Source organism: Chroicocephalus ridibundus, chromosome 2 (assembly GCF_963924245.1).
Source record: "Chroicocephalus ridibundus chromosome 2, bChrRid1.1, whole genome shotgun sequence".
Taxonomy (NCBI): Eukaryota; Metazoa; Chordata; class Aves; order Charadriiformes; family Laridae; genus Chroicocephalus; species Chroicocephalus ridibundus.
In genome coordinates this window covers 156926419-156939407 of record NC_086285.1, presented here as the reverse complement: position 1 = coordinate 156939407, position 12989 = coordinate 156926419, and the positions used below count along the sequence as shown (strand labels likewise).

Genomic DNA, 12989 nt, shown 5'->3' with positions numbered 1-12989 from the left:
TGACAGCTGAGGCTCTGGGTAAGTCTGTGCCATGCTGTAACCCTGGTGGCTGGTTTATTGTAGCCCTTGCTGTGGCCTCTTTATGGTGTCTGGTCTCCACTAACTGCCTAGACTTTAATTTCTAATGGAACTAAAATATCGCCTAATCTTAATGAACAAACCATCTTTTGATTTATTTTTCTTTTGGCATCTAATTGGAACACTGCAAAAGAAGAAAATCAGTATTGTAGATGAACCTCTGGTTTATTTTAGAAAGGGATTAACATGGACTGATAAATCATGTCACAGTTGGGAGAGAAGTTAAATGGAATAGACATGTCATCGAGGTGATGTTCAAATAATTTAACATCTTATCGTTAATATGACTTTTAAAGTCTAGAGCTTAAAGTCCTTAGTGTTGTTTGTAAACCTGTGATCCAAGTCTCCCTTTTTTCTGAAAATCGCATGCACCTTTCTTAACCGATAGATAAGAAATCACTATATTTAACTTCATGCTGGGGAAGGGGTGGAAATCAGCGTCACAGTTGTCTCCTCTTTTGCTGCCTGTTCACATCTCAAATCTGTTTAAATTGGAGTGCTGTTTCAGTTGTACTGCAAATTTAAAGTAGCTGCCTTAAGATCTTTCTGGGAATGAAAGGCGGTGTTTCTGAATTTGGGGGAAATAATCATACCTCCACTTGTAGGCGTAATGATGTAGGTGTTGCCCTTTGGAGAAGCCTGGATTGATGGGATGGGGAGACTCTTACCCCAGGTGCCTTGGCTGGACACCTGGAGCTGGGCACTGTGGTGCATGCTGCTTGTCCCCTCTTTTGAAACCACACTGTGTGTTTTTCCTTGTTTGTAATTCAATCTGGAAGCTTCCTTTGGTAACTGGGAACTTTTCTTTTAAGGGACAGCTTAGTATTTTTGAACATTAGCAGCTGATTCAGATCTCCAGTAGCCACCAGAAAGACGCAGATTTGGTTGCTGAAGGGGTCAGCTGATGTTAACCCCAGCAATGAGGTTTTCCACCTTTCTGTAAACGGAGGCAGAATTCTTCTGTTCTCAGCCTAGATCCATAGTGGTTTATTTTGTTGGCTTCACTGTGCAGGACTTAAAGGGGTTGTTCATCCTGGCAGCTGAAGCAGGTATGCTCTTGTGAAGAAGGTGATTTGGGAATGAATGACTTGGAGCCTGCGTTGGTTCATATGGGTAGAGGTGTATTCAGCATTGTCTCATACAGTATACATTCTGTCACTATAAAGTGTCCGTCCTGAATATTCAGATTCTGTGCAGACACCTGGAAAAAATGTGAGGGAACACTCTTTAAGTGAGAATGTGGAAAACAATAATTTCACCAATATTCTCTGCGTTTCTTTGTCAATAGCAGCATTAACTTCAGCAGGCAGAGTTGCATTGGGAGCATCATTCTCTTTCGCTGTTGCTGATGGCTTTGCTAGTTTCAGTTGTCTTATAATATATAGGCATGAAATTGGGTTGAAAATTAGATTTGCCTTTTTTCTTCTCCCTAATACGTTTCCTCTACTAAAGTTCTTTTCAAACAATGTTTTTTTAAGAAGCTGCATGAGGCTTTCAGCTGTGATTCAAACAGAGCACTAAAACTGAGGCTTTAATGCATGTTTGTCCTTTAAAGCTCTTGAATGGCATGATAATGATGTGAAGCACCTGCTCTGAAGGTAACATATTAAGACTGTCCTTGCAGTAGTGGTGGATTCGTGTTAATATTGATGAGAAGCAGTTCAGCTCTCTGCAGTTCATTAGCTGTTACTTGCCTGTGTCAAGGCGCAAGTCCCAGGGCTGTTGGAGCATGGCGCTGCTGAAGTCACTCTACAACTTCTACTCCTCCATTTTTGCTCCTCTCTGCAACACCAGGGCTCCACTTTGAGAAAGACTGGATTTGAATTTCTCCTTGGTTTTCAGATTGTTGATTTGTTCTCCTGAGTGCAACCAGATGTGCTCTGCAGAGCCATCCCCACATCATGTTCATGTCTGCCTGGTTCCAGACCAGAGACCTGTGACTACATTTGATGCTTTTCACCATTTCTAATGGTGATTGCTTTGGTGGGTCATTCAAACCTGTTGGCAGCTGGGGTAGGAATATCCTTCCAGGTGCACTTCTACAGCTGCTCCACGATGAGACTGCTCTGGAATGATTGTCTGTCATTATGATAGTTGTGTTGGCTTGGAAATGTTTCCGAATGGGTAACCTAAAGGCCAGAGAATGTGGGCTGGAGAGAATAATCAATTGCTGATATTCCTTATGAAAGTGTGCCTCATGTCCACAGCAGAAAAAATGCAATCAGTTGTCAGGCATGCCATAGACAAGTGACCTTCCCCTCGTAATTCAAAGGGGAGAGCTGCATTGCTCTCCAGTGGCCGATGTCCCTTCTGAGATAAGCAGTGGATCCAAACTAGCGGAGACCCAAGGTGGGTGAGGAGCAGAGGTGATCAGCAGTTGGCTGTCACATCCTCGGTGTTCTCCGGGTGTAGGATTGCTCTCGAGAGGCTGTGTTCTGCTCTGCTTAACGCAGGAAAACGGTTAAATTGGGCAGAGATCTTGTCCCACAAAGTGCTGAGCTGTCTGAGTGCTGTGGGAGGCAGCTGGCGATTCAGGGAGTAGGAAGAGTTATGCCGGATTTCAAAAGACTCACTAGATTGATGTCTGCATTATGGAGCTTTCAAAGGACGTTAATAAAGCTTTCCTGCTCCTAAAAGAAGAGTTGCGAGGAGACATCGGGAGAGAGAGCTGTATTCATGCCGTGTAAACGTCTGACTTCAGACCCTCATCTCAGTGATTCAGCTAAGCTTGTTTCCTGCTCTGAATTACACCCAGGACAGCTTGTGTGTTTTCACTGACTACGTAGGTGCCCAAGGTGAAGGTGGCAGTGAGGAGATGGTGTGTCTGTTACTCATAGAATCATAGGATGGTTCGGGTTGGAAGGGACCTTAAAGATCATCTAGTTCCAACCCCCTGCCATGGGCAGGGACACCTCCCACTAGACCAGGCTGCTCAAAGCCCCATCCAGCCTGGCCTTGAACACTTCCAGGGATGGGGCAGCCACAACTTCCCTGGGCATTAAGGACTTCCTTAATGTCCTGACTCAATTTAGGGAATAAAATGGAAACTTCGTAGAGGTACAGAGGATGTTGGAGAGCGATGCAGTTTTCACACGTGCTTTCGCCAAAGGGTTAAAATACACAGCTTGAACATTATCCTGACGACTTCGTTGAATTGAGTAAGTTACACAGGTGTAAACAAGGTTTATTTCTACCCCATGTTGTGGGTGCTCTGTTGGTGTGGTCCAAGACATCCTGCTCTCTGAGGTCTGCATAAATTACCAAAATTCACTGTAATTGAACCCACTTTATCAATGGAGTCCAGTTGCTTTCTAAGTGTGTGTCTTCTCGCTGCGTAGGCGCATGCATTTAACAAGGATTTACTGTTTTAAGTGCATGATCATACGGTGGAGCAGCTGAACATTTACAGCAGTTCTCCAGAGCTGAGCTAATGAGTGTGTGACTTAGTTCGCAACTAATACATTTTGTATTTGGTACGTCCACACTAGTGAGCCAGCGTCTGGGTTTAAACAAATGTGAGGTTGTTTCACCTGCTGTAATTTCCAGAGCACTCAACGTAAGGGGTATGAGAAATAATGCAGCTCTCGGTTTCAGGAATTTGAAAGACATTCCAGAGAAGTATAAAATGTTTAATCACTGCATCTGATAGCAAAGTAGAGTATGGGGAAGGGCCTTAAATGTACAGCATGGTCTTCAAGCAGAAGGGCCCAGTTTGTCTCCTAAGGATGGCAGAGGAGAAGGCACAGGACCTTCAGGGAGTTATCCAGAACTCTTCTATTGCTTGTTTCTGGCAGATGCTAATTTTGAGAAGAAGCAGGTGACTGTAACTTCACCGTCAGTTATTTTTGAAGTTACTTACTTCCAAAACAGTTTTATGAGCACATTATGATCCAGCCTCATCTGGAGGGTCAGACACTGGGGGTTCCTGCTGGCAGTTTGGTACCCAGGTGGCCTTGACGGTGGCTGTGTCGATGTTGGACGACACATGATTCTTCGAGGATCCATTGCAGAGCTCTGCTTGTGGGTGTCTGTGCAGTTTTATCTGGACTGTGTCTAACTCTGTACAGAGGAGATTTGGATATATCCAGTCTGAAATGCCGCGAAGCCGGCGTGATTCTCTTTGCTTCCATCGCTGCTCTCCTTCCTGCAGCTCTGGCTGTGTATTAGTGCAGGGGAGCTGAGGACTTCACCTTGCTCTGGAGTATTGAAGAAATACATATGATAATAAGGCAAAGGTTTTCCTTTGTAATTCTGATCTTGATTGTACTACACACATCAAGAGACTTTTTTCTTCCTCTTGCTTGTAGCTTTAAATCCTCCATGCAGAAAAGTTATTGTCCATAAAAACTGATTTTGGGGTAACTGCTTGTAACTCACCTACCATTTTTCAATATTGTCGTCCTGGTATTTAGCTACAGTGGCGTGAATATGTACCTGGATACTTAATTTGCATGTGATGGTGTTTCTGGGAGATTTGAGACAAATTTACACAGCTGAGGTTCTTTAGAATATTTATGGTGTAAGCTGCATGAAAACACCTTGCAACTGCAACATCATTGACTCAGTAATACCATGGCTAAGCAGCAGCTCTTCATTCCTAGAGGAATAAATTTTTGACATGATGCAGAGTAAGCAGTTGGTGCAGAATAAGATGCTTAACTGTCACAGAAAGTTTTGGTATTACGAGTTGACTATAATTAACACAGAGAAGATTTTGATTGCAAAACATTGGATTTTTTTTTTATTTCCACAGACAAATACTGGAAATTAATATGCATTTGAGGTGCTGATAGTGTTGTTTTTTTTCTTTTGGACTTTGGAACAAAGAAAACTGTTTTAGTCATTGCTTGTGTAGAGTACTTGAATCCAGTGGTCCAGTGATCAGTAACATGTTCCTAATATCATCTCATAATAGGAGATTCATTCAATCCTGTAATGACTCTACAAAGTTGTCATTAGGACCTTGCTAAGCACAGAAGTAGGAAGGAAGAGGAATATACCTGGCGTTAGTGATTAGTGTCCTCCCAATTAGCAAGATACTGATTTTCAGCAAGGATGATGGGAAGGACTTGTACATCTTACACTTTGAGAAGGTCCTTTTGTAAAATGCTGTCTTTGGCTTGTTGAAACTTTTTGAATTGAGACGGATTTCTATTCTAAGCAAAAGGAAAAAAAAATGCTATGAAATGCTTGATTTAAGGGCGGGGGGGAAGCCTTACTGATTTGAATTAAGGGAAAACGCTGGTTGAAACTTGACTTATAAAAGCACAATCTGGCAGCAGTGCTGGCTGAAAATAAGATTGTCCGCTATGGAGATCCACAGTTTTGACAAAATATACTCTTGATTGTTTCCTGCATACAGGACGGGGTGACATTCAGCCCCAGTTGGATAGTGCTTTACAAGATGTCAATGATAAGTACCTGCTGCTTGAAGAAACCGAGAAGCAAGCTGTCAGGAAAGCGCTGATCGAGGAGCGCGGTCGATTCTGTACTTTCATCTCGATGCTGCGACCTGTGATAGTAAGAGCTCTCTGTTTTGAGTCGGTACAATTCACAAATTGCATACGTGGCCAAAAGTCTCTAAAAAGAGTAGCTTGTTATGTCTTAGGAATGAATCTCTAGAACCATAGAAACTAGCCAAAATTCAACCTGCATCTCTGCCTAGCAAGTGGCAAGAGTTGGGCTCGCTCTTTGTAGGCGTTTGGAGTAATTCAGAAATGAAAGACACTGAATGCTTTCAGGATGACTAATGGGAAGACAATGGGCACAAAGACTTTAAGTGGGCTTGAGTTCCCCATGCCTACCGACCTGAGACATTGCTAATGCATTTTTTTCCTGCTGCCTTTTTTTCTTAAAATCACATTTTAATATAAATCTTCCTTACTCCTACTCCAGTGCTAGGACTGATAAATGTTTCAAGACCTCCCCTGTGTATATAATGACATTATCTGACAGATTGCAGGCTGCTTCCATGCAGTTTTGTGGCAGCTCTTTTCCTCCTACATGACAGCTTTTTCAGTTCATTGAAAAGGTTTAAGTGTATTTTCATAATCTCAGGTTGTCTGATGCCCGACGACGAATCGTTTGCGGCTTTGTGCAAGCATGCTGCATTTCTGAAGGGTCTCCAGCGCGCTGGGAAAATGTTCCCAATGCTTGTTTACAAAGAGCGTCAGTCTCAACAGAAAACTATGGTTAGGGAAGTAGGGAGGTGATGGCTGAGCAGGAGAAGGTGAATTGCAGACTCTGAGGACCTGGATGGAATCACCATGGTAGCTGAGGGATTACTATGGTAACTTACGGTGCAGGAATCCTCGGAGTTAGCTGTTGATGTAGCTTAAGCCAGAATGAATCATAGATGCGGTAATGCTTCATACCTGTGTAATGCCTTTATCTCAAAGTTGCTAAAAACTAGCAAAAAGTACGAGTTTAGCACCTGTTTAGGTTGAAGGTTAAAATCCTTAGGGCACATTCGTGAGTGTACATAGAAGAGCTAAATCTTTTCCAAATGCAGCAAAAATGATGCTGTTTTTCTGAAGATGTCACAAAAAGAAGGCCGAGACTTACCTCATCAATGAGAGAAAAGGATTTCTGGGCCTCAGAACTTAGAGCAATGTTAAAGTAGTTATAAAACTCTAAATTAGTATTTACAGCCCTCTTTCATAAGCAGTAATCGCTTAATGGACAAAGAAAAGGCAGCTCCGCTGAGCATTCCCACGGTCATCAGCAAAAAGAAGGTGGTGGTGTGTTGTGTTGTGGGTCTGATTTTTAAAGCCCAGGCTGTGATTAGCCTTGCTCTTTTGTTTTTTCAGGAAGAAGAAATATCAATGCTAGGAGAAATAACCCATTTACAAACCATATCAGATGATCTGAAAAGTCTCACCATGGATCCACACAAATTGCCATCTTCAAGTGAACAGGTTAGCTCTGGTTACCTGGAAAACATTTTTACTTGTAGCTTGTACCGATTTTCCTTTTGTGTTATAAGAAATAGACTACTAGCGTTTAGTCGCTTAATGTTATGTTTTGTATATGCTTCACTGCAGCAAGGTAATTTTTAACATAAGCAATTCAAAAAAATTTATTTTGAAGTACCAATGAGCGCTCCTGAAGTATTTGGTGAGACCAATGTGAAGTGGTAGCAGTAGCACTTTGAAATATATGAAGATGCGCAGTTTCTGCTGAGGGTACCTGAGGAATGATTGTCGTCTCCTTGCCCTACGTTTGAGCATCCCTGTCTTTATGTGGTTGCAAGATTGCTGGGATTAGATGGCTTGATGGAGTCTTAACATTTGAACTTTTTTCCATGCTGTCCTTAAAATGCGTAGGAAAACGTGTATCACTAAATGGCTCCAAATAGGACCTTTTCCTCCAAGCCTGGTGTGTGAACTCAGTTTCTTTGTCATATGTTAATCACCTTATCATTGACCTAGAAGGTTGAAAATTGAATCTTCAATTAGTTTTTTAAAATGTGACAGTTTGTAAACTCTAAGGCTATAATAGGTTTTTTTTTTAAGGAAAACAAAACAAAACAAAACAGCTTACAGCATGGATAAAATTAATCTTTTTAAAGATTTTCAATTCAAATCTGGATTTTTCTTCTGTGATAGTGTTGAAGTATGGTAGTTCCTGGAAAGCCATGGATGAAGCTGACTCTCCTGTGTAATAAACACAGTGTAATTCTGGACTGGGTCAACTGGCACTGAAAGCTTGTAGTGGTGACAAATGTCGTATAACAAGCAGATGCTTTCTGTTAATAAGGGAAAAAAATTTCCACGTCCTTGATGCTATTGATTATCTTTCATCAGGTAATTTTAGATTTGAAAGGTTCTGATTACAGCTGGTCTTATCAGACTCCTCCATCCTCCCCCAGTACTACAATGTCCAGAAAATCTAGTGTTTGCAGGTAAGTAGACTGGTAATACTTAATTTTAACCTGTTTGGGGGCAAAGGGAGGCAAGTTCAGACTGTGGTATGGATTTGTATGCATACTTAAATAACGACTCTTAATGAAATCAATCCCTCGTGGTCTTTACCCGTTTAAGTGTGTGACTGGGAATATTAAAAAGGATGGGCATGACTGAACAACTTTTGAACTCAAGACAACTTGAAGATGCTTTTGATTCAGTTCTCTTGAATCCATTTCAGATCAAAGAGCAGACTGTACTGATCTAAGCTCTGAGATTGTTCATTCATAATTTCCTTTTCTGTTTTTCATGTGATGACTTTTTTAGATTATTCTAAGTAGCTGTTACTAGTCAGTAAGTTAAACTGTTTGAAAAGGAAAAACATCCTTGGCAATTGCCCTATCAGTCTGGTAGATGGAAATGCTTTTTTGATACAAGTTTTTTTGACTGTTTAATGCTGTCTAATGCTGTCCTGAAATATGTTGAAACACTGGATTCTGTCTATGCTTTCTCCGTAAAAACTGTTTTCTCTCATAAAACAGTTTATTAGCATGTTGCCCCCATACCCTGGTGTCTACATTTACTCTTTCCTTTTACTGAAAAGGAAGATATCCTTTTGTGTATTCTGCTCAACACCTTTCTAGCTGCTCTCAGATTATTACCTTTTAGTTTGCTTTATGAATAACGTACTACAGGTTCCCTGTGTTTGAGCAAAGTTACCTATCGCATGTCAGAGCAAGTGAACATGACTTCTTCCATGTACCTACTTGTTCTCTGCATGCAGATATATATAAAAAAACCCTTCAGTACTTTTATATATATGTGTGAAAACATGCATATTTGGAGCAATGAGCACAGGCTTAAAGATGCAATATCCTGAAGCTGTAAAAGAAAATGGCAAAAAAAAACCCCAAAATCCATCATCTGTTCCTAATCAACCTCATCTGTCATGCGGTAAAACCTGTATGGCAACAGACTGTTATGTATGGGGAAAATCAGGCAGAGCTCCTCTTCCCCTGCTCCAAGCTGACTCGTACATCTTGTGTGTTACCTGGAATCTGTGAGCGGGAGGTGCCGTCCTCGCCCGTGTATCCTTTAGGGAATGCCTGCAGCCCGTCAGCGGGCTGTGCCAGCGGGGGCAGGAAGCTGCCGTGGGACTGATGCATCCTGCCAGTCCTGCTGAGCCACCCCAGCAGGAAACTTCAGAGGCTTCTGCATTGCAGCCGGCATGTCGTTGCTGTCATTCACGGACGCCGGAGATTAAAAATCAATCTCTTTGTTTGAAAAATCAAATTTTTTTTTTTTTCATGGGTATTAATTCTGGATATTTAATTCTCTGATCATCTTTCTTACTAACTAAAGCTACACACCCAGAGGCTTGACTTCACTCAATATGCCGTCACGTGCTTTTTTTTCTGGTAGAAAGCCTTCATGTGAGCGAAACTTGTCCCAAGCGCTCTGAAGCACGGGCGTTTGGTGATGCTCTCAAAAGTCTGACACGTTGGCCTGCTGACTGCCTGCAACGGCATGCCTAGAGGCACACTTTTAGCTGAACTGCGATGCCTTTGGACCCCCTGCTAGACAGCCCGTTGAAAACTTGGGCCACGGTGCAAGAGCAACAAGGCGTAAGTCAGGAGTAGGAGAGCGGCGTCAGCAGATGTTTTGTGCCAGTGCGGTGTAAATGCTAGAGAGGGCAAGTAGCCATCCCTTCGTCCCTAACCTCACTTTGAACTCTGAGGGGTTGCAGAATTTGATCATTTCAGTGAAATTCAGGGTAAAAATGCCATTTTCTCTCTGGTCGTCAGGGATACTGCAGCTGCTTACGATTCTTTACTGATATATATGTGCATATATATATATATATTTAAATTTAATTTGTCAACATTTTTTCTTTTCCGGTTTATGCTGCCTGTTGCTAGAGACATGTGGAATGTTAATTGTACTGTATATGGGTCTCTCCCCACCCCGCCCTTGTGTCTTTCCCTCTCCCCTTTCCTTTCTTTGTTCCTTTTGTCTCTCACAGCAGTCTGAACAGCGTTAACAGTAGTGATTCCCGGTCCAGTGGCTCGCACTCGCACTCACCTAGTTCACACTATCGCTATCGCAGCTCCAATCTGCCTCAGCAGGCACCCATGAGGCTGTCCAGTGTGTCCTCCCATGATTCTGGATTCATGTCCCAGGATGCTTTCCAGTCCAAATCGCCATCCCCCATGCCACCAGAAGCACCTAACCAGGTACGTGCAAGCATGAGAACAAAAACCTGAGCGTCAGCTGGACTCTGTAACTTGGCTCACTTTTCACAAAAAAGGGTTCTGGCGTGGTTTTGGGGGACCTTGAAGTCAGGTTAAACCCTGAGGGTAAGGTTTGTCTCACTGCACTTCATCCGTCTGAAAGTTGGGCCTCTAGCTGGAGTGATTTATGCTGCTTTTGCAGTTGGCACTGAAGAAAGGGATGAGTCGCTCTCGAAGGATTTGGTTTTCACTCTGGCCCTGGAGGGAGCCTAGATGCCTAACTTTTAGATATGTACAGATGAGAAAGGGCGAGAGGTCCCACCTTACGGGAGGGAATAAATACTCACTTACCCACTGAGGTTAGCAGTTAATATCCTGCACAGACTGCAAGTTGTTAATATCTGGGCTGTTTACTGTTTTATGGACAAATAACAGCGCCAGAGCAGCCTTCTGGCAGCCTTGGTATTGATACTGGTGGCTTTGGCAGCAGGGAGACCACCTTTATTCCTCCCCTGCAAAGGGCCTGGAATACTCAAAATGCCATTAGCAGTATGATATAAATTGGTTTTGCCATTTTTATGACATCCCTTTCTGTGGATAGGCTTGCTCTTTTAGACTCTCAACTGAGCACCTTGCAGAAATAAGGTTTCTGCATGAAAATGAAGGCTATTTTTAATTCATTATGGAACTCATAAGAAATGAGTGTTTGCGTAGTCACACAGGAACTCGGTCAAACTGAGAGGATTCCACTGTAAATAGAAGTTAAACTTTTCCAGAGCGTTTTTTGGTCTGCAGAAGGAAGTTGCTGCTTTATTTGTTCATGGCACCATTCCTATAAAAACTAGCTGGCCACCTGCAGGCAGAGGTTTGCATGCCTCCATGGCATGTGTCTTCCAGCACCTGAATCCTTTTTTCTGTTTTGGGGTTTTTTTAATAAATCATATGTCAACTGCAATATTTTTTAAACAAGGCTGAACTGCCATCTCACATTATAAATCCCGTCGTAAATCTTAGTTACAAACCAAAGAGGACTTAATATCCTGTTGTTGAGTATCGCTGATTTTTAATACACCCTGAGGTCACTGGAAGAGATTGTCCTTTAGTTTAATAAGTGTAGTACTTTTTCATCTGTTGGGGAGTAGATAGTTTTGTAGGCAAAGATAACTTTAATCCTCGCAGTCAGCAAACAGCCAACAATTTCAGTGTTAGCAGTTACCAAGTGTCACCTGCACACTTAAGCTACTCCCAGACCACCTTTGTCAGCACACAGACCCTTATTTTTTGCAGAACATGTAGTAAGTAGCACCCTTAGTGAAATTTTCAGGGTATCTTCCAAAACAACACTGGTTCATTTAGGCTTGGAACATGTTCTCAAGGGAAACTCAACAGTTTTTTAATATATTTACCTCTTTCATTTTAATAGAAATGCTCTTTTCAAACGAATACATCTTCTGCACTGTCCCCAGTCTGGACATATCGGCATTTTTTTATAGATGACATCCCGAAGAACTTTGTGCGCACTAATAAAATGAATGTTTTATTTAGATTGGCTATGGCTAACCTAAGTGAAATGCAAAAAAGTAAATGAGCAATAATAAAGTAAACTGGAATAGTAACAAGGTAAGGAAGTTGACTTTTAAGATACATGCATCAGTTACACATGCTAGCATCATCTTTGGTTTTCATAGTATCCACTGCACCTGCATAAAAGGGCGGTAATCTACATGATGATGCCGTGTTTGCAGATGAAGATGTAACTTTGCAATTGCCCCCAGCATGGAAAAAACCCAACACCTCTCTTTGCAAGTTCCCCTGTTAAGCAGGGGGGAGAACTTAGGCAGGTATCAGCTGGCGGGACATCTTAAAGCTGATGGGCGTCACGCTGATTTACACCAGCTAAGTTCCTATGCTTTCACTTCATTTTAGAAACTGCCCATAAAGTTGCAAACTGATCCCAGCATCACTTGAGCTATTCGTGAGCTGTAGAAGGCTGCAGCAGTGTGGCGTTGACTTGACAAGTGTAGTGTGTTGGTATAACAAATAGGTATGTGCTCTGTGTGTCTCTAGTTCTGTATACCTTTACGCAGAGGAAAAGGTAACAGATCATTGCCTGGCCGCTTCATCTTTGCTTAAGTGTCTTGCTTTGTATGTTCAGCACTAAGTAAAATGTGTGTGTTGTGCTGACAGATAATTGTGATCGTGAGCTTACCGAGAAGCTGTTCAATTTACAGCGTTATTTTGTGTTGTGTGTCTCTAACCAACTGACAGATCTTCCTTGTGGTATTGTGCTTTGGAGGCTCGGTGGTGGGTGGGGAGGAGCAGCGATAGCGGCTGCCGACTGTTTCTAAAACACTGATGTCATTGTTTCTGGTGGTGACACTGAGCCAGCAGAAAAGCGAGCTCTGGAATCAACAAAGGAAATTAAAAGCTATGTATCTCGCGCAGGTGGACACTTTGCTGTTGTTTGCTAGCTCCATGCTGTGGCATCTACTGGCAGCGGTAGTTTTGAAGGCAGCAAAGCCCGTTTTTCTTTTAATAGTGGATTTAAAAAAAAAAAAAAAAGTAGAAGGGGGCTACATAAAATTCCCATATTATGGGAATGAGACTGTACAAGCTATGTGAAGCTTTTATGCTCTCACTACATTTTAGACAAGCAGGTGTCACTGAAAATTATACTGAATTTATTCAAAATCTCAGGTGAGGGGGGAGGAAATCAAACAAGGAATAAGTAGAGATTTAAACAAGGTAACCGACTATACCAGAGGAGAGATGACTG

At 42.2% G+C, this 12989-nt stretch overlaps 1 protein-coding gene across 12 annotated transcripts in view; it reads left to right on the top strand.

The window, feature by feature from the left end:
- Positions 1-12989, top strand: part of MTSS1 (MTSS I-BAR domain containing 1) — a 130617-nt gene that overhangs the window by 104841 nt on the left and 12787 nt on the right. For 6 of the 12 annotated variants that reach the window (XM_063327517.1, XM_063327512.1, XM_063327511.1 and 3 more), the window contains 5 exons: positions 7-18; positions 5441-5598; positions 6888-6995; positions 7884-7981; positions 10006-10216. In XM_063327517.1, coding sequence (XP_063183587.1) covers positions 7-18; positions 5441-5598; positions 6888-6995; positions 7884-7981; positions 10006-10216 — 587 coding nt within the window. The remainder of the gene's footprint in view (positions 1-6; positions 19-5440; positions 5599-6887; positions 6996-7883; positions 7982-10005; positions 10217-12989) is intronic. The other 6 variants (XM_063327521.1, XM_063327513.1, XM_063327516.1 and 3 more) reach the window with 2 other exon arrangements.